Raw genomic sequence first — 22,183 nt, 5'->3', positions numbered from 1 at the left:
CCAATGAATGTATGAGAAACTGGACTTCATAGTACAAGTGCTGTGAGCATTTAGCATCCCATAAATGAGAATGAAAAATCAGTTTGGACTTAATCAGCTTGTTTTCACTTCATGGTCTGACTTAACAGGCTGCAACTAAAACGATGTTTCAGTGTTTACAATTATAGACAGGATGTCACACTGTTTTATAGGATGATGTCTCTGAAATGTTTTTTATTACACACAATGATGGGTTTATAACCAGTGCTGTAGAAATGGGTTTAATAATGGTTTAGATACTTTTACGTTCAATAAACATTAGAATCAGGAACAGTGCACAGTATTGCAAAGAGAGGACACAGTTCAAAAGCAAAAAAAATAATAAAAAATAAAAGAAAAATAATAAAAATAAAATAAAATACACTGTTTGTTTTCATTACCACTTAAAATCCAGGTCCCATTTCAAATAGCATTATAACCCGTTCTGCTGTGCCCTGGTTCTATCCAATGTCCTGTTTCCCTAGACCACAGCTAAGCCTAGCGCAAGCCAGGCCACGACGCAGCGTGGATACGGTTCCAAAGCCAGCTGCTTTCTGGGTCGTCCTACAGAACCTTCACAATCATAAGAGTTATTGTAGGATCTCACGTTTGATGTTTGGTGACAAAGAATCTATACAACAACTCATAATGCAAACTGGAAAATACAGAATTCCCCTTTTTAAGTCTACATCTAAAGGACATCTGTACGGTCTGCCCTGGCTCAGGAATAGTTTTTTTTTCTTCTACTACTATTGTACGCATCTCATTGCTAAAGCATGCAGTGACCGTCCAGCAGAAAAAAAGGGCAAAAAAAGAAGGAAGGAAAGAAAAAAATATATATACCCATGTGAAAGGAGACATATAATTTAGTCATAAAATTATATACACACAGGCCTTTCCCCTAAACCAGGTTTAACAGGGACAATCCAACAACAAGTAAAACAAAAAGGAGTCATCTGCATTATCAATTGTTCACATAAATATAATAAATTAAAAAATATCCTATACTAGATTTGTGGATGTTGGATGAAGTGTTCCAAGTGGAAATAAGAAAAGTATGGCAGAAGGATTTCAATTAATGTCTCAAAGTCTTCACTTAACTGACAGAGATTACAGAGCTACTGTTAACTTCAAAAAGGTGTTCAAAGGTGATGATTGGGGCATAAACTGTCTAAATAATCAGCTTCCAACTGCACTAACAATACAAGAAATGGAGTGGCTACAACGTGCAAGGAACCCGGTGCGGGCAGAGAGAGAGAGAGAGAGAGAGAGAGAGAGAGAGAGAGAGAGAGAGAGAGAGAGAGAGAGAGAGAGAGAGAGAGAGAGAGAGAGGGAGAGAGATAGAGAGACACACACACATGCACGCACACACACACACACACACACACACACACACACACACCACACGCGCCTATGCAGAGGATGATGATTCGCAGACCTGAGGAGTGAATTGGAGTGGGCTCAGAGAGCAGCCGACTACACAAGCAGCTGACTGGACCACGTTTGGGCCGGATCAGGCGTGGGTCCGATTCAGAGTCAGCCACCATCTACTGGGGGGGTGGGGGAGGGTTGATTTCTAGGTAGTACACTTGCAGACCGGGCAGGGAGGGCAATACTCTGTAGTTTCCAAAGAGTTTGGGATCTCCTTACGACAGCAGTCATATACCTCATAAAAAGTCGTAAAACGTTAGGCTAAAATCAGTGCAGAGGATAAGACATGGGAACTTCTCAGATGGTGTGTGATACTTATCAGCATGGAAGATTTCTTGAAGATAAAAATATCTATATAGAATAAAAACCATTTACAACGGTAATTGCTTCTATTGAAACGTGTTATTCTGTCACTCTGACATTTTGTTCTCTGTATTGGAGAGTTAAAACATAAAATAATTAAAAGCGAATGAACTATATCACACAGTTGAAGGCCACATATTAGCAATTCCGGATTTTGAAGTAAGTCCACTTTACCCCATGCTGTAGTCCGACAATGACAAGTAGGCAATATCAGGGAAGTGGGGATTCTGGGCTGAATTAAAAATAAAATTAAAATAAAACAGTGATGGGAAAAAAAAAAAAAACTTTAACATGCATCCAACTGTAGATGTCGCAGTGGAGAATATTTGCCGACGCTCCCGTAAATATACTTGGTAGGTGGAACGTCAGACAAAAAAAAAAAAAAGGTCAAGAAACTGGTCGTCACATTAGGAAAGTTCGTAGATTTATGGCAAAGTCCTTTTCAGAAAAAAAAAAAAAAAAAAAGATAACTCCCCAAAAAACGCTGCACGTAACAAAAAAACTTGGGGCCTACGGCAGTTGTATTTGGTCATGTCCAGTATTTACGTATGGCGGTCAAATTATGCATTTCCCAAGGCAGGATGGACAGGTCATCACACACTCATCGTCATGGAGGGGGAGTACTGCTGAAAAGGGCAGAGAATACTCCATTTAAAACAAATCTTTCAGAAAAAAATAACTTAAGTGTCAAGAAATACTTCAAACACATTTCATGTAGTGCAACGATGAAAGTTGGCTTCCCCGCTAGTTTTACGGGCCAAACATAGTATTTTGCTTCTTCGTTATGACACTACTTCTACTACCAATGCTACTACTCCTTCCACTTATGCAGTGGATGAGGATGACCTCATTTGTAACAGGACCAAGTAGACCGGCTTCCAAAAATTCTCAGTAGCACCAATGCACGTGTATGTATGAACCACTGCTGCCTGTTTTCTGAGCTACAACGTCAGAGGTAATTAGACGCGTCTAAAAAACACACACCGAATTCCCATGAAGTTGCCTACCTCCATACATATTTGTAAAGAACATGTGTACTCTAAGTACTCTCTACTCATAGTGTAAATAATAAAAAATGATTATCCTAAAGTAATACAGTATAAATGTGGTTCCCTAACACTACATCAAAACTTTCCCCGAGGCTGTTGTGGCCCCAGATCTGGCTTCAGACCAGGTTATTTAGTGTAGCAGAGTGCTTGACGGTGAACACTCACGCTCTCGCTCTGGAAGGAATGAAGATAGCTGCCTCCTACGTCATCATCTCGCGGAGTTCCGGATGGATTGCTCATGCCACTTAAATTGTTTGGTGAATTCTGCAGAGGTCATAATCATTCATTCATGAGAAAAACGCAATTTCTACATCGAAAGGCAAGGGGGGGAAAATGATACTCCCACAGTATACACTACTCACAAAAAGTTAGGGATATCTGGCTTTCAGGTGAAATACATGTTTTCTGTACAGAAAACACTGAAACATTAAACTGTTGTACATGCTCATTCAAAAGTGTAGAGACGTTCACTTAAAGTTCACCTGTAGGGGTTATAGTGGATTTTAGGTTCTTCCTAATATGTAAGGACTTGACGATGACTTTTTGTGAGTAGTGCATATGCATACACTACGTTATAATTGTATACTAACAATGCAGTAAATTACCAGTACATGAACGTAATAGCATAAGAAAATCATTTTACCTTGGGTAGACCATCCAAATCTCCGGATCCTGAAAAGCAAACACAACACCATTTCAATGAATAAAACACACTGCTTGCTCTGTGAGCTTTTGGGCTGTACTATCAGAGAAACAAACAGCCGTACCTCCGTTCAGGTGAAGGGGATCCATTCCTGCCATGGCTCCTAGTGGACCATCAGAGCCTGGGCCTATTGGAAACTACACAGGAAGACATGGATTTAGACAGGATGGACTGATTAGAGAGGTGAAATATAGAATGCAGAAGACAACCAGACTGAGGGACTAAACTAAAGATCAAACTCACACTACACTGGACAACAAGAAAGACTGATATTTTAAGACATAATAGAAACAGTTTTTGTTAAAGTGTTAAACATTTATGTTCAATGAAGTAAATACAAACAGTACCCGGTATTGTGCATAACTCGAACTTACGTTCGATCTGTTTCCCGGTCCAGAGTTCACCATAGTATACAAGTTTTCACTGGAATTATTGGAATCTGTAAGGTGAAAAGTAACATTCTGTGACCAACAAGAACAATCTGAATTCAAATGAAATATGAAGGAGAGTGAATTCCATAACGTCCGACTGTGTGTGTGTGTGTGTGTGTGTGTGTCTCCGTCACCTACCTGCGGGGCTGGGCACTATGGGGGTTCCAGGAGGGCCTCCTCCACCAGGGGGTCCCTGTTTCAAACACAACAGACAAGCAGGTTGGTCAACATAAGACTTGGCTAGAAGGGAGATCAGATTAAAATGCATGCCAAACTGTACTGGCAGGTGTAACGTATGTGTGTGTGTGCTCTACGTGCTGCATATGGAAATCAGTAGTCTTAGCATTAGAATGTGCGTTTAGCATTTGGTGCGGTCTTACCCCATAGTTGCCAGGAGAGGGCGATGAGTAAGGCATCTGAAATCAAACATACAACCGGTTTTAAAACTGAAACTACAAACACTACAACTGAACAACAAGGTGCAATCCGTGCTGGGTGAACTCACATTGTTGTTATTGTTTGGGTTTGGCCATGGTGGTCGTCCACCTCCGGGTCCCCTGGAAAACAGAAATGCATTGGACACCCATCACAAACTGCACGACAAACCACATGCACAGTACCAGAATTAAAGGATACTAGTGCAGTGCCCATTCAAACATGGCATTTCCTGTTAGAAAACCCATCGTCCAATTACATTATATTAATTATAATTATTGTATTATATTAATTATATTAGCCTATAAGTGATGTGCAGTAAGCAGAATTTAGGCATGGTTGCCGAGCTGTGTTATGGCTGTATGTATGGCTATATGTCTATTGTTAAACGTATTGAATAACTTCCTGATGAAGACAAACCATTTCGTAGAATGATGCATCATCGTGTGAAATTTGCAGAAATGTGAGTCAACCATCTTTAGCCTATAAGTGACTTCCCGCTCTGAAGTCACTTATAGGCCAGCCACTCCACTTGTCTATAGCTGACCGAAATGACATAGGCCTAAAACTTTCACGTAAGGCCATTATGTTTAGCCTATTGAATAACTTAACGATATAGAAGATTTTTGTAGAACCATTTTGTATGAGATTTGCAATGGTGTGACTCAAAAGTCTTTGGTAGGATAAGTGACATGATGCTCTGTCTGCCACTCGTTGTCTAGCCGTGTGGCAATCTGGAACCTTGTTAAATTAGCCTAGCCATAGCCATTAGTCTCAAATTCAAAGTAGCCCGGGCTATTCAAAGTGTCAGTTCATTGCATATCCTTTTAGCATCATTTTGAATAGCCAGCCACTGCATACCAGTGTTTACTTGCATAAAATGATTCCACATTTTGCAACAACACGCCAACAAACCGCATACAGGGAATCTTTATTGTTGACGTCAGATTTGACAGTCATCCAAACATCTTGCATCTTGACCCGTGCGGTGCCCTGATTCAGTGCTGCCAAAACTCTGTTACCCTCCGTGTCTATGGTCCCCCTCTCTGTTTCCGGTCCTGTGCTGTACTGTGTAAGAGGGGGAGCGGCTACAGTAGAGCGGAGAAACCCAACGTGTGCTTCTTTTACCAATGTATTTAACGATATATTTTGCATTGCTTATCCAAACAACGTCAAACTTGGCACTACACTTATTAGTGCCCGTAGCAAGACACCTGTCAAGTTGGAAATCAATTAAGGATTCGATAGATATGCGAGCCTACAGTGCTGTTTGAGAGAGGAAGTGGATACAGTAGAGCGAAGAAAGCCAATGAATGCTTCTTTTACAGACATATATAGGACTGATACACAGGAAATTATTTGTGCCTGAAATTATCAAATACATTCAAAGGCAATAAAGAGAATAGCCTTTCTTGACATAGCACATGGCCAAGCTCAAGCCTGAATTCAGGCACCACACCTGAACTCTATCAGGCCTGCCTATAACGATATCTTTTGCAATCCTTCCTACATCAAACTTGGCACTGCACTTACTCGTGCCCGTAACAAGACACCTGCCACGTTTGAAATCAATCGGAGGAACTATGCAAGAGATATGTGAATAACAGACAAACAGACATTCCTGTAATTTATAGATAGAAAAATGAAGTAGAAAATTGCGGTCTTACATGTTCATTCCTGGCATGCCAGGGCCCATAGCGTTGTGTGGAGGTCTCATGCCACCGCCAAAGTTCTATAAAAACACACAGACGTCAGAACACCAAGAAGGGACTCTTAATTTGCAATCACATCATTTATCTTTTACATCCCTGAGCTCCAGAAACAAAACCAACTCTGGAACACACCATGTAGCTTTTCAATAAGGACAAGTAACACACTTTGTAGATAGGTGGAAAGATTAATGTAGTGAGGGACTATAATATTGAGTGGGAAAGCTATGGCTACTGTGATCACCAATTGTCATTGTATTTTGTTCTCATGCACTTCCTAGTCCTGATTTACCTATGCAACACATGGGTGCCTCTCATTTGGTCTTTTATACACCCTCCCTTCCTTCCTCGATCCTCGTCCTCACTGATCTAGATAAAGAATGATGGGGTGGCAACAATGGGATAGTCTATCCAGTGTTAGTTATAGATCAGTGGGAACGAGCCTCGAGGACCGAGCATCGAGGATTAAGGAGAGAGTTTGAGAGCCACCCATTGACTGCGCTTACATGCACTAGTATTCCGGTTATGAGGCTTATCCCGATTTTGATCATACTCAGGATATGGTGTTTACATGAACACAGAGAAACCCGGTCATTAATATCCCTGTTTACATGATGAATAATAGTATTCTGGTTACCAACGCTAAAGTTCTATTAGCACTCCGTATCCCGGTTACTAATGTAATACGTGTTTTGCCTGAGAAACCGGCATAAGGTGTATACATGGAACAGTATCCCGGTTTCTCTGGGAGTACACCACCTAGCATAACCGGAATACTCGTTACCTGGATAAGGGCTTATCCGGGGTTCCGAAATCGGCGTATGATGTTTACATGTGCAAATACAAAACCGGGATACTTCAAAACCCCGATCGTAACCGGGATACTAAAGTGCATGTAAACGCAGTCATGGAGAGAAACCATTTGTTCCACTAAGCCTGCGATGGCATGGCCCAGTACAAATACCTTTGGTAAACCAGCTTTAGGCCACTGGTGGACATGTGACTGTGGTGATGTTACCTGGGGTCCTGGTCCCATTGGGCCCATCCCTCTGGGATTGTTCATCCTCTGCATTGGTACTCCTGCTTCAACACACACACACACACACACACACACACACACACACACACACACACACACACACACACACACACACACACACACACACACACACACACACACACACACACACACACACACACACACACACACACACACACACACACACACACACACACACACACACACACACACACACACACACACACACACACACACACAGAGAGAGAGAGAGAGAGAGGGAGAGAGAGAGAGCTCAGAGAAAGCATGCGGCTCCAGAGAGGAGACCTCAGTAGCAATTTTAATAAACTCTAATTCACTTGCTCAGCAACTCCAACTCACCTTGCATTCGCATGGGGTCCATGTTTGGGAGCATGGGCTGGGCAGTGGGAACACCTCCGGGAGGCTGTCAGAAACACAGACATGGGACACAGATTAAGGACAGTTACAGCAACTGTTTGGGATCTGGAGTTGAAACCACCATAATCCTTTTCAAAGAGTGCTCATCTCATTAAGCAACATCAATGAGGCTGGCGACTCATTTGGCTCTAACTTTAACAAGATCTAAAAGGAATACAAACATCTTGTTAACACCACCCACTGCACAGCTGGCTGTGGTAAATTCTGGCTGGTATGCTAACGGGTGTATTTTGTTTTGGTTAAATATTATAATTGTGAAAGCTTTCCTTAAAATGTTCACAGGTGGTCTCTCCCATAACAGAAGTCAACAGATTGCTGCATGGCAATAGCGCAGTATGTGATCATGCTAATAATTTGAATGGGAAGTACCAAACACAGAAGGTGCAACGTTAGTGTACATCTCCATACCTGGTTGCCCATGCGGATGGGTGGGCCTCTAGGGCCTCCAGGAAAGCGTGGCGACATGAATGACTGCGGAGGCAAACAAAAAACATGTAAATCTCAAACACTTTCTGTAGTCAGCGATAGATACAACAATAATGTCAATTTTCTTTTTTACGCTTGCACATTACAGGCAGACAGGGTTGGACAATCATTAAAGCACACACACAGTCAAGCTTTTATCTGCGTGAGAGCAAAAAGGGGTGTGTGTGACACTTAAAGCGAGGGAGTGAGGCGTGAGCGGGACAAGTCGCGGTACCTGGCCGTGGGGTCCCATCATACCGCTAGGAGGGGGAGGCTGAGCGTGAGGAGACGCCTGGGAGCCAGGGGGTCCCTGTGGCAGAACGGCACAGAGGAAGGCAAAGGAGGCAGACAGCGAGAGACAGAGAGAGAGGGAGAGACAGAGAGAGAGATAGAGAAAGAAAGAAAGAGAGAGAGAGAGAGAAAGAGAGAGTCAGCAAGCAGGTATAATAATAAAAAAGCCGAGTGGAGAAGGGAAGCACTTGACGCGCGAGTGGTTAATGAAAGCAGGCGTGGCAGCAGTGGAGCGCTGTGTGAAACTGGGCTGAGCGAGAGCAACTGAAACAGAACAAACAGAGCAGGCCTAACCAGACACAGGAAGTGCTCACCAGTCCTACAGAACTGGTTCACTTCTATTGAAGACGCTACCCTACTGCACTGACTATGAATACACAAACAGTGGCTTCTCAGATTTGTTATGTATAATAATTGACTCCGTATAAAAATGTCCTATGTCTAAAATTACCTTCGCCATTTCTCATTACATTAACTACAGCGTATAAGCTCTCTCGCCCATGTTTTATTGCAAACCAGCTGATGCACCGAGAGTGTGTGTGCAGAGTACAATGTGGTGCGGTTGGACACATTACAGCCATAGAGCCTATTAACCTATTAGCAGTTTGCCAACTCAGCTAAACTGCTATCGGCGGACTTGCTTAGTTCAGCTAACATTACTGTTGACCTCATGGGCACTTCAGCGACAGAGAGACTGACAAAGTGATGATGGTGAGGTCAACCAGCCGTCCTCGTTGACCTCACTCTACCCTGGTCAATGCAAGTCCCGTACTTTACGACACCAGGTCAAGAATATACAAAAAGCACAAGCTAAATCAGTTTTGCTTTCCAATTCCTCTAGTGGACATGTCATGAAAATCCTTGCGTCTTGTGAGTGTTAATGTAAACTATTGTGATTATCTGACATGATTTGTGCTTTGTGAAGTTTAAATTATACATCAGCTGTCACCTTGGATGACAGTCACACTGAACATAGAGACACAGAACGCACTTAAGCTATCGTGTACCTGAAGTTGTATGGCAACCTAGGTATTCATAATTAAAAGTTTAAATGAGGCAGCATTTTCACACTTCAATATTTTTTTAAGGACACCAGCGCCCTTTTAACGTCATCATTCACAACATGACTGATTTTATTCTCAAATGCTCTGCCATTTTCCTCGATCAAAACATGACAACGAAGCTATACATGCACAAGTAACCTGAGAAACATTCCTACAACCTTTAAACAATACTGAGCAAGTCCAACAAGAAAAATCGCCAGGTTACAAAGCTAATTCTTAAAATAGCACAGGAAGACGCTGCTGTGCCATAGGTTAATGGAACTGGTGCTGTCTGCACATACATTTAACAGAACACATACATTAAATCAGCATATACCTTATACATCCAAGAAAGAACAACAATTCCACTGTTCTGAGACAGCAAATTATATCACATCCCTCTAATGATTAGCAGACGGCTTCTAAACAGAGGTGCCAGGAGGTCTGAAGGCTTAATTCAAAACGTGGAACTGATTTAAAGCAATTATCACTAATAAAGACTAGACACCAATCATCTATTCAATTCAGTGAGCCCACCCAGTGGTCTCAACAACCTACCTAATCTCATCAATGCCCCCTGGAGAAACTGCAGACTGGTGGATTGTTTCTGTGTAAGCTAGTAACATCACACCACCAAACCCATGCTAGCTCACACACGTATACACACACACACACACACACACACACACACCATAATAGCTCACACAGTCAATTGAGGAAGACAGATAGACTTGAACCTGACCTGAAAGAATCCCGGTGGCATCGGTCCCCCTGGCATGCCCTCTCCTGGAGGCATGTTGCCCAAGACTGGGCTGGGGGCCGCTGCTGCACTCTGTGGAGATTAAAAAAGGTCAAACATGCAGTCAAAAGGTCAAAGGTTAAAAGCCCAACAACAACAAAACAGAAAAAATCCACAGCACAGTGTTTATAGTGCACAGTAGTGCACAGCACACCCAAACAAAGTGTGGGAAAAGTGCTGAACGCGGTAAGACATGTTTCCAGGCCAGCACAAAGACGGAGGATCAGCAACAGTGATCGTCTCTGCGCTACATGCGGTTTATTTAGACAGGCTTGGCTCGCGCAGTCCCCGAAGAGCAGAAGCACTTAGAGGCATAATATCACCGAGGACTATTTCCCTGGTATATCCTCAGATTTAATTTACAACCATCATTAGTTTCTGATCGTTTATTTGGGCCGTAATTGGCCATTTTCCTGTTGAATTGAGAGCACTTTAGAGTCGTGCTCTAATGCCAGCCGTGAAATCCCAGAAAAACAGATGCACCGGACGGGGAAATAAGAAGGCATATTAAAATGAGAGTAAACACTTGAAAAACAACGCCACACTGCCGCTGAAAGGGGTGAGTCTTGCTCACACTATCTCTCCATATATCCTGTGGAGGCTGCTCGCAGCCCATGTGAAATACCACAACAGGGAGCCAAGGGAGGTCTACGGTAGGAGAGCTTCTTCTCGTCCACTCCCCCAATCCGGACAGTATTTCAGACAAAACAAAGCTCTCACGAACCACTATAAAAGTGACAAACCTCTTACGCTTTTATATCATAACACTTTTTAGTTTTACTAAAACATACTCCACGCTTAACGGACTACATGCTCTTCAGTGTTTTCTCCATCTCTCTTTTTGGATAGGGAGTCCTCTATCCTTATTTGAGAGGTCCCATCACCAGCACACTGAAGTTCCTCTTTGTTCTGGCTCCTTCTTCTCCTCCACCACCTCCACTGAGCATCTGTCACTCTCCTCCCCTTGCAATCTGTCCCTCAGCTCCTTGACAGCCATCAATCACCCTGCTAACGCCACGGGGGCCAGAGGGGGGAGTATCCCTCCGACGCAACATGAATGCAACATGGCCTCCGCTTTACAAGGCTGGAGACGGCCACCTCCCCCACCCTCTCAAGGGAACAGCAGAGCTCAAAACCCCGACTGAGCCGTCTACCCGCTGGGAACAAAGACGGGGCCCTAGTCAAACGCCGGTAGCAGCAGGCTAGCAGACTCATGGCCGGGTCACTGCTTACTGTGTGGCTACTACGGGACGCACCGTTCAGTAGAAAGGTTGCGGCTATGGTCAGTTTAGTAGTGGTGCGTTTCTGATAGAACTTTTTTTTTTTTTTTTTTTAAATAGAAATAAAAAATGTGGCCATAGTAAACAAAGGGATTTGTATCCATGTCATTACAAAAGAGCAGTCACCAGGAATCAGTGTGGATTGTAAATGTAAACAACATAGTCGTGAAATGCTCTTAAATTCACCATGCTGACATTATTTTGCTTGTAAATTGCTTGTGTAGCAGTGTTTATTAGAGTAAACACTGCTACACAATTTCTTTGAACAAAACAGACAAATTACTGGCATACTAACTGACGTTACACAGGTGGATCCAATCTGTTCATTTGCGATGAATTTAATGCCGATACTTGATGTGATTAAATGGAGTAAGCACTTTAATGTGTTTAATGGGCCAAATGTATAAATGAAGGTTGAAAACTCCCAGATCTTTTGTCTCTCTGATCATTTAATTCAACATGGACTGTAAAGATTCCCCTCAGAAGCTACTTGCGCTTCGCACATAGAGGTTGGATGACGTTTTTTTTTGGAGGACAGCCTAAAGGCTATGTGCGTAGATTCCCTTCAACACTGAGTCAATGAGTCAAAGGTAGGTAGAGAGAGAGCGAGCAAGCGAGCGAGCGAGCGAGAGAGAGAGTGTGTTTGCGTGTGTCAGAGAGAGATCCTTGCGCTAATGCAACCTAATGCTAAGGCAGGGGATGAAGTAATGTTGATGGCTAGTGAGTTTGCTCTACACAACTGCTTTTTTAAAACAGTGCATCATTTTATCATCTTTATAAAAACCATTAACCTGTGCTTGGAGTCTACAATGTAGGCAAAAAGATATGCAAAGACAAGAGTGCCGCTTTCTAACCATCATTTGCAGGTCCATTCCAGAAGAGGCTATTTTCAGTTATGATAGTAGTATCTGGAGTTGAACTACCACCTCTCCCCACAGAAGGGAAAGCTGACAGCTTCTGACAAAGTCCTAGGCACCAAACTTGCCAAGGACACGGAGCTTTGTGTCCGCCAGCGACCCTGAGATTGACAGAGTGTTTAACCTAAAAGTTCTTGACGTCAGCAGCTCTTTCCAAGATGCTCGTGAACTTCTCTCGCTCCTCTCAAAAAGGAAACGGGCAGCGAAGGTGTCATATGGATGCAGTGTAAAACCCAGGAGAGGAGGATTCTCAAGCACAAACATATACCAAACCAAGCTACATGCCAAGGAGACACACATACAGTATGATGCTTTTTTTCTTGCTACATCCTAATCTAAATACACATAAATGGCCATATAGCTGATACCCAATATGTAATTCACTGAAACTGTAACTACCAGGCCACTTCACCTGGATTTGTTTCTATGGCTATCAAAATCCCATAACAACACTGTAGCTCTACATAAATGCACTACTACTGAGATTCTATAGGCTCTAATGATAATATAGCTAATCTCCTGCTGTTCAGGTGCAACATTTACTGAACTGGACGAAAGAGAAAATCCAACACACAAAATAGGGCTTTGTAAAGAAAAAAATGGACAATAATAAACACTGTAACCAGGGAGTTAATAGTTCCAAACATGGCACATAACCACCAAACAAAGTTCTCTCTGCCTCTATAAGCAACAAAATGATTGAAATTGATCAATCATTGTAGTTCATCTACCACAAATAGAATTATGATGGCTCATTTAAAACTCATTGTGTTCGAGCACTGCCACTGTCCAAATAATATGCTCTCCCTTGCAATCATTTCATGCACATTTTGGAAAATGAGAACAGGCGTGAGGTGATGAGACAATGTGGTTCATAGTTAAGTCTGAATTCTGAAAGAAATTTGAATCAGAGTTGTTGGATTCAATTCAGGCTGATTACAGTCATGGTATTCCCCAATCACTCAACCTACTTAACTCTCATCTTCACCTCCAGTTTGGGGGAAACTGAGCAGTACTCACATAGTCATGAAAGGCCTTTGCTTCACTCGAGTGTTCACAGTTTTCTCTTCTTTCAGGAGCAGCACAGTACAAGTCCCAGAAAACACTGCAGGAAAAACCCATGTTGTTCAAGTTACAGAGGGAATCAGTTGATATTCATGGAGATATAGGTTAACATAATACACCACTGCCACACAATTAGAAAAACTGGAAATAATCTGAGACGTACCACCACCATGAGTGAAGAAATCCGGGAGGTTCCCCAAGTGTGATATTCTTCTCCCATCTGATCTGAAACAAACATTCATGGCATATTGAAACTTTTCAACACATTTGGGATTCCAGCATCACATAACACCATGGTAGAAGACTTTTAACACTCCATTTAAAAATGGAAGTCAGAAAGAACGTCAAAGGTGTAGAGAAGACTTCAGAGCATGCCTTACCTCTGACAGAAATGTCTGTGCCGACTTCTGTGCTCCTATGTGTAACAAGTACTCGTAGACGTACAAGGCTAACCTGGGTCATACGTGAAGGAGAGAAACGGTAAGGATGAGTTTACAGAGACAGATACCTGGGAGGGGGGTCGCAGATGACATGTGTGGTGCTATTCTAAAAGTGTCCTGCACCTTCTAAAATTGCAATCATCTCTTGTTCCCGAGGGAAGCTGCCAAATAAACAACAACTAGCCTACTGCATACAACTTTGAGTGAATGTATCAATATGGTTGCAACGATTGCTCACTTGTGTCCACAAACAATGAATTTCGACTGTGATACAGACGGGGTTCGAATAGCCTACATGGGTTTACTTGTAACGAAAATAAACTGTGTTGCCTACTAGTCCACTACTGTGGTGAAAGCTAGTGTGTTTACTTATCTAAGTACATGCCCATTCTGATAAAAAAAAAACTGTTTCCATTCCCGCTCAGATAGGGGCTATGATGTTTTAGAAAACGTTAAACTGCGCAGCCCAAATAAAAACATTTCATGCGTAGAACTCAAATGCGTTAAATTGTGCCACAACACGTTCGCCTAGCCATACACATATTTTAATGGTTTCGTGCGTTTGCCGATATTGATGGCGATTAACACTAAAACCAGGAACCTCATAGAATGGCGAATGGAAAGGGCGGTACATTCAATTCCTCACTGCTGGTAGTCGCCCCGCAGGCAACAACCAGTCCTGAAAATCACACAAGCAACGCCACAATAGATAGGGAAACAAAGGAAAGTCTTACTTTTCGCGTGCCTGGTTATCCGATGGCACAACGGAGCTTTTGCCTTTGGAAAACATAATTAATTGAAAAAGCTCGCCCGCGTTCTTTTTTTCGCTATACCCTAAAATCCATCTATGAAGACGTTTGTCTCGGCTTCGGCCGCCGCAGGCTCAACAAGGAAAGTGGTTGAGTCTCAACCGAGCCTGGTAAGGGATGGGTACACGCTGACTGGCAAATTTAATTACCAATGAGAGCACAATAATTCCCTGAAGTCCTGCCTTAGTTGAATGACGTCATTCACCATGTCCAACCCCACAATGGTAGCTTGAAAATTGCAGAACACCCTCTGTGGTAGCCACCAACGTGGATACGAAGCCTATCTGATTATTTATTCTGGTTTGTAGCTTAGAATATTGTATTACGATAAAAAAAATTATTGCACGCACAGCTATTTTCCTTCGATGAACCTCGATCCGACCGTATCCCTTATTTTACTATTAAGAACATATATTTAAAAAATCATGGAAATGACACAAATCTCGATTGCACAGAACATTTAGAAAGCATGGCCACGTTACAGTGTGTTATGTTTGAGACGATAACGTGGAACGTTTTAATTTTGTAACATGTATCCGACTGGCCATGTAGCCTACACAGAAAAGGCTGCGCGTTCGAAAACTTGACACCATGTTAACAGCAGCAAGCCTTCTGAATGTAACACAGCTAACAGACATAGCTGCAAAGCGTTTCACGATTTGCTCTGATTTTTATTGAGCTGGTGGTTTAAACGGCTTTGAAAAACACATGCATCAGAATATGCGCAAGCAATATTATCTCTCTCCAGTCCAAAAACGGCAGATGTATTTTCTTTGGGAGCAGTAGCCTACTCCAGAGTGTGAAACCTCTCGTCGGTTTGGGTTTTGGACTGGGTTAGGGGTTCCTTAAAACCGACATATGTAGCCGAGCATACATGTAATGTCACCAAGCACAGTTGCGCCTGGTTCAGCTAGCTACTTTTTCAGTTTGATAAAGTGAAATTACCACGCTTGCATTAGCCTATTGCTTTCCATTGGATTGTGCCTGTCCTAAACTAAAGAAGAGAGCAGGCTTATACACGGTGGCCTAAATGTCAAAATATGCTAAATAATTATTTTAGTGCCACCTATAAATTATTGTAATTCTGTCCACATTCTAATTACCTAATGGCATAATTAAATTAACATTTGACACTAAAATGTATCTATCCCTAAATGGCTACTGTTAGGTCCCCTTTCATAACCACTGACCCAGTTAATACAAGCAAACACAACAACTGGTCCCAGATAAATAAATGTTAGGTTGAACATGTTAAAGCGAGATTTAAAAGCTTGAACTATCTTGAAATATTCGTAATCTAGAGTAAACCTCCTCAAAAGCAGACTGTAAAATATAATTCTATTTTCAACCACTAGGTGGCAGGCTAAGTAAACAACAGAACAGAATTCTTTACAGGCTTGCGACGTGGTGGCATGCAAGTTTCCTACTAAGGTATGTTTGATGGGGATCTCTCTACTGTAGGCTACTGAAAATAAACATAGGTTAAGGTTGGTGTCAGATTTATACATCTATCTACATCTACAGTGTATTTTCAGAGCCTTTTCAAGTTTTACACATTGTGTTGTCATGTTGGTTTTTGCTCAACATGGAGTTTCAAGACTGAACTACTCAATCTAGGACCAAGTATTCCGTCCCTTTTACTCTTATAATTGTTCTGGGGTTGTACATTTGTCAAATCAATGGTCCATGAGATGCTTCTGCAATTTCATTGGAGATTTCACAAGTGAAGGTGTATTTCAGAACAGACTTGTTTGTACCAGATTGTGTTAACTCACAGATCAGGGGAAAGAAAATGCCACCTGCATTGGAAGTAAGAGTAGACCTACAGTTTCCACCACCACTACATTCTCACATGGCGATTTGGAACCACCAACATTCTTAAATCTGACAGTCCAGCCAGACCAAGCAATCAGAAAAAGGGTCTTGGTCAGACAGGAATCTAACAGTCACTATGAATTTGATACAGAGGTCCTTTCTGGGAGTAGAAGAACCGAAGGATTAACATCAGTACCCCGCGGATCAGGCCTTTATGGTACAGTGGCCAGAAAGACGCAGTTCCACCCTAAAAGGCACATGACATCTCACTTGTAGTTTGCCAAAAACCATCTGAGCAGCTCTCTAACCATGAGAACAAGCATTCTCTGGTGTGATGAAATGAAGATTGAGCTGTTTCGCCAAAAGTCACAACAAGAAAGCAGGTACTGACTGAGCATCACCTCATTACTACTATTGATGCAGGGAAAATGATGAGCAATCCTTAGTGAAGTCCTTTTCCGTAGGGCTCAGGATCTCTGGGGTGAAGGTTTACATTTCAGCAAGAGGACAACACGAAAATGCATCGATGAAACAAAATGGTGGCTTTGGGAAAACATTTTTAGAGAGATCTATCCAACCTACGATTGAACGATTCTGCCATGAAAAATGGGAAAAGATATGTGCAACACTGCTAGATTATATGAAGGTCTGACTAATTTAACCCAAAAAAAGTCCATCAATAAATTGGTTGCACTGTGGAGCAAGCAGTGTTCTACTTTTCTGTTCTCCTACGTTTTTTTTTCCTACAGTAATTTCCTGCATATAAGCCACGTTGTGTATAAGCCGCAGGACAGTGTTTTATGCAAGTTAAAAGAAACAAAACCATATTAACACCATATTAACTGCCCCCTGTATTAACCTCATTGCGTAATTTATTTGGCAAAATCAATGAAACGCGGCCTATAGTTGGGAAATTACGGTAAATTGCTCCACCTGCAATATAATCTGTCAAGGTGTGCAGGCTCCTCTTCTGTGCCATGAGGTATAGGAAATTAATCTAACATAAAGGTGCGCCAAGGTTGTAGGATAATTCCCAAGAATAGTTGAGGCTGTCATTGCTGCTAAAAGTGCTTTACCAAGAGAAGGTTCTGTATATTTTTGAAAATATTGTGAATCAAAACACTCTAAAAACATGTTTTTGCTTCATCATTGTGGGGTCTGAAACACTGTCTGCGACATCTTTCTGAGTAGGAAGAATATTTACATAGTCATGTACTCATTCTGAAATGACCTGCAACTATAATAACTACATACATCAGTCAGCCACAACATTATGACCACTGATAGGTGAAGTGAATAGAAGGGTTTCCTGCAACCAATATTACAAGATGTGAGCGCACGCCAAAGGGCAAAATAAATGCTCAGTGGCTGGCCACAATGTTATAAACGTAATCTAATAGTCAACTGCTGTAACCTAGAACTGCATGGTTAATAATAACATGCCATTTCAGTGCTCATTTCATTATTAATACTGTAAGAGAATCCCGCACACTGTCCATTACGCATGCATACATTTATTTAGAATTCACAACGTTTCGGTCATAGACCTTCCTCAGGTGAATTTCCTATTCCGACGCACCTGTCCCTACAAAAGAGGTGTGCAAAAGCGTTTTGTAAATGATTAATACTGTATAAAATAATCACCACCATTTTTTGGTGAAGGCATGCATTCCTTTGGTGTACATTCTGTCAGAACACACAGTGCAGCAGTTTGTTGCATATGGGGCTGTGTAGCCACCGATCATAAGTGCACCTTGTCCACTGCCGAAAGCGCCAACAATGGGCACATGAGCATCAGAACTCAGAAGAGACATGGATGGCTGCGTGCTTTGCATTGTTTACCTGGGCAACACATGGTTCCAGGATGCACTGTGGGAAGATGGCAAGCCGGTGGAGGCAGTGTGATGCTTTGGGCAATATTCTTGGATCCTGCCATTCATGTAGATGCAGAATTGACAGTAACTACCTAAGCATTGCTGCAGACCAGTGCACCCTCTGATGGCAGTATTTCCTGATGGCAATGGTCTCTTTCAGCAGTATAACCTCCTAGGACCAAGAAGAAAAGCAGTTTTAATATCAAGATATATTTTTTAGCATGATTTAAGTATATGGTGACTCATTTAAATATGTATTGGATCATCAAATAATGGACTTGATCCCTTAGTTCCAGTGAAAGGAACTCTGAATGCTTCAGCATTAGCCAAGCGATTTTAGACAATTCCATGCTCCCAACTTTGTGGGAAGTTTGGGGATGGCCACTTCCTGTTCCAACATGACTGTGCACCAGTGCACAAAGCAAGGTCCATAAAGGCAAGGATGACAGAGTTTTGGTGTGGATGAACTTGACTGGCTGCCCTGCACAGAACTCAAAGAGATGGGAAAAATGGTGATTTACAGAGGTCTTAGACTCACACTCCCTTAAGAGGACGAAAATGAATCACTGGGACTGCACAAAACAAAAATGGTTCAGGAATGAGTTTGAGGAACACAACAAGTTCAAGGTGTTGACTTCGCCTCCAGACAGGTCTTCTTACCAGATACCACAGCACACATAATGTTATGACTGATCAGTGTATTTAAAGATGTAGACAATTATATTCAACCTTTCTGTCAGTCACCAGCAACCAGGTGAGGAGGCAGCTGGGTAAACTCCACCTCAACAAGGCCGCGGGTCCAGATAACATCAGCCCCAGGGTCCTGAGGTCCTGCGCGGACCAGCTGTGTGGGATTCTACAACACCTGTTCAACATCAGCCTAGAGCAGGGGAAGGTGCCGGCGCTGTGGAAGACTTCTTGCCTTGTTCCAGACCCAAAGAAGCCCTCTCCATCCACCCTCAATGACTACAGACCGGTTGCCCTGACATCACACATCATGAAGGTGCTGGAGAGGCTGGTCCTGGTCCACCTACGACCGCAGGTGACTTCCTCCCTGGACGGACCCCTTGCAGTTTGCCTACTGCCACAAGGTGAGGGTGGAGGATGCTATTATCTACTTGCTCCAGAGGGCCCACTACCACCTGAACGAAGCAGGCAGCACAGTGAGAATCATGTTCTTTGATTTCTCCAGTGCTTTTAATACAATCTAGCCTGTGCTGTTGAGTGGAAATCTGCAGAGGATGCAGGTGGACATAGCCATCACCTCCTGGATTATGGACTACCTCACAGACGGGCCACAGTTTGTGCGGCTGGGAGGCTGTGTGTCTGAGCAGGTGGTCAGTAGTACAGGAGCACCACAGGGGACGGTGCTATCCTCCTTCCTCTTCACACTCTACACCTCTGACTTGAGTCTTGCCATCTGCAGAAGTTCTCTGATGACTCTGCATTGGTGGGATGTGTCAGGGGGGGGTGAGGAGGCGAAGTATCGGAAACTGGTGGACAGCATTGTGGAATGGTGTGGTAACAACCACATGCTCTTAAATATTGCCAAGACCAAGGAGATGGTGCTGGACTTCAGGAGGACCAGGGCTAAGCTTAACACAATTTCCATACTGGGGGTGGAGGTGGTGGAGGCTACAAGTATCTGGGGGTTCACATAGACTGGAAGCATAACACTGAGGCTTCCTTCAAGAGGGGCCAGAGCAGACTCTATTTCTTGAGGAGGCTTAGGTCTTTTAATGTGTGTACCAAGATGCTGGAGATGTTTTATCAGTCTGTGGTGGCTAGTGCAATTTTCTTTGCCATCATCTGCTGGGGTAGCAGCATCAGGGCCAGTAAGGACAGATAAAGAAGGACTTTCCTACCCACTGCAATAGCACTTTATAATGACTCCCCCATGAGCAGAGAGAGAAGATTAATCTTTTAAGGACATTGGTTTTTAGTCTTGATGCAATTACACTTTAACTTTAACTTTACCTTGTTGGGAAGGTCTTGTTTCTGTTTTCTCTAGGCCATTCTTTTATCTTTTATGCCTTTGACAACTGCTTTTGGCTATGTCTTGTGCTATGTCTTGTTTGCAGGCGATAATAGACATGCTACTGTATATGGGTGTGCTACTTAAACATAAATATGTAAACTGTATATCGCACATAATCAAGCTCTGAGATCAAGACCACACAGCACTTCAAGTAGAGAGGGTGGAGATGTGTCTTCAACTTAGAAGAGACTGCTTGGCTTTTGTATATTGTGAATTTGAGGGGTCAAGTCAAGTCAAGTAAATTTTTATTTATATAGTGCATTTGCAGATGGCTGAGCCGCATCAGAGTGCTTCACAATAAAGTGCTTAAGCACAATAAACAAAGCAATGACTTAAGGCAAAAAGAAATCATACCCAGATTTCTGACAGAGGGCCTGATGTTAGAGGTGAGAGGGCCCAGGGCATCGGTGGAGAAGGCCGGGGAAAGTTTGCACTCATCCATGCCATGATGTCTGACAGTCAAGCAATGGAAGGAGTGCAGCCTGCCCATGAACCTTTAGGGGGAGATAAAGCTAGACATCGTCGGCAAAGCAGTGGAAAGATATGTTGTGTTTGACCAGGATTTCCCCTCGGAGTAAAATTTGCAACAGAAATAGGATGGGACCTAGTATAGAGCCTTGAGGGACCCCGCAGGTAAGAAGGGCAACAGAGGAGATGGTATCTCGAAACTGGACAAAGAAGCTCCTGTCGGTCAGGTAGGACTGAAAGAATTTCAGGGCTGTGCCTTTGATGCCTATGCAATGCTCAGCAGGATCCTGTGATCCACCGTGTCACATGCTGCCATAAGATCTAAAAGCACCAGGATCACAGGGCTACCTGAGTCAGCGACTGGAGGTTGTTAAGCATTCACCGAGGGAGAGAGAGAGAGAGAGAGGTCAAATTAGGACTAGGAGTTATGGCTGGATAAAAAAGCGAGAGGTAGGCTAAGTGAAATGGATAAGGTTATCGAGTTTACTGGAAGAAAAGGAAGAAAATTACATGTAAGAGGTTTTTGACAGAACTTCAAATTTGGTTTTCGGACCAGCCCAGATGTATAGTCACACATTAACATATAAACAATAATGATGCTATATTGTTGTGCTTATCTAGCATCTACCACTGGGTGAAAAGGGTCTGAATCAGGGGATATTCATTGTGATATATTTCCTGATATGTGGAATATCAGGGAATATATTGGTTGATATGCTCCTGATATTTTTGTCCCATTTCGCATATCCGGAGCATATCAAAACTCCTGAATGGCACTGCGACGGCATGCCAGATATCCTGACTTCATATACTCACCAGATATGATCCATGTTTCAAGTATTAGCTACTTATATGACCCAAGATATCTCTGGTATTTGTTGCCATATATCCCCTGATATGTCAAACATGACACTACGCATATACTGCCCAGATACTGCCAGGCAGAGCTAATTTCACAGGCATTTATGTGCATGCCTTTATTAGTTATATATTTAATAGTTTTAATTATTTAAATGAGTTATGCCCTATATGAAATAGTTTTAAATGTGGGATAGGCCTACATCACCAACACTGAGCTTATTGTTACACCCACAGCCATTCAACATTTCAATATTTCATTGATTGCATAAATTATTATTACATTATTATATTAATTTTACATAAACTTAATTACATTATTTACTTTGCACCTGCATTATTACACCTACTAAATCCCAGTGACTTAATCTAAACATTTAAATTCATATATGACAGGCAATAAAA

At 42.5% G+C, this 22,183-nt stretch overlaps 1 protein-coding gene across 7 annotated transcripts; it reads right to left on the bottom strand.

Moving 5' to 3' along the window:
- Window positions 1-183: 183 nt before the first annotated feature.
- On the bottom strand, window positions 184-14,819 carry ssbp3b (single stranded DNA binding protein 3b). 7 transcript variants are annotated; one of them, XM_062555935.1, is made up of 18 exons: window positions 14,651-14,819; window positions 13,857-13,929; window positions 13,640-13,701; window positions 13,432-13,516; window positions 10,158-10,247; window positions 8,317-8,391; window positions 8,025-8,087; window positions 7,539-7,602; window positions 7,158-7,219; window positions 6,098-6,162; window positions 4,501-4,552; window positions 4,376-4,411; window positions 4,134-4,188; window positions 3,912-4,003; window positions 3,629-3,701; window positions 3,505-3,533; window positions 3,027-3,125; window positions 184-2,438 (listed from the first exon to the last, which is right to left on the bottom strand). In XM_062555935.1, the coding sequence occupies exons 1-18, from the start codon at window positions 14,704-14,706 to the stop codon at window positions 2,406-2,408; spliced, it is 1,164 nt and encodes a 387-aa protein (XP_062411919.1). In that variant the 5' UTR covers window positions 14,707-14,819; the 3' UTR covers window positions 184-2,405. The 7 variants fall into 7 exon arrangements, with proteins under 7 accessions (XP_062411919.1, XP_062411920.1, XP_062411921.1 ...); XM_062555936.1 differs by having other exon boundaries at window positions 184-2,435; XM_062555937.1 differs by having other exon boundaries at window positions 3,939-4,003.
- Between the last annotated feature and the right edge of the window lie 7,364 nt (window positions 14,820-22,183).

The sequence above is a fragment of the Sardina pilchardus genome, chromosome 15 (assembly GCF_963854185.1).
Source record: "Sardina pilchardus chromosome 15, fSarPil1.1, whole genome shotgun sequence".
Lineage (NCBI taxonomy): Eukaryota > Metazoa > Chordata > Actinopteri > Clupeiformes > Clupeidae > Sardina > Sardina pilchardus.
The sequence above is the reverse complement of the archived record's forward strand: the minus strand, read 5'-3'. Positions and strand labels throughout refer to the sequence as shown.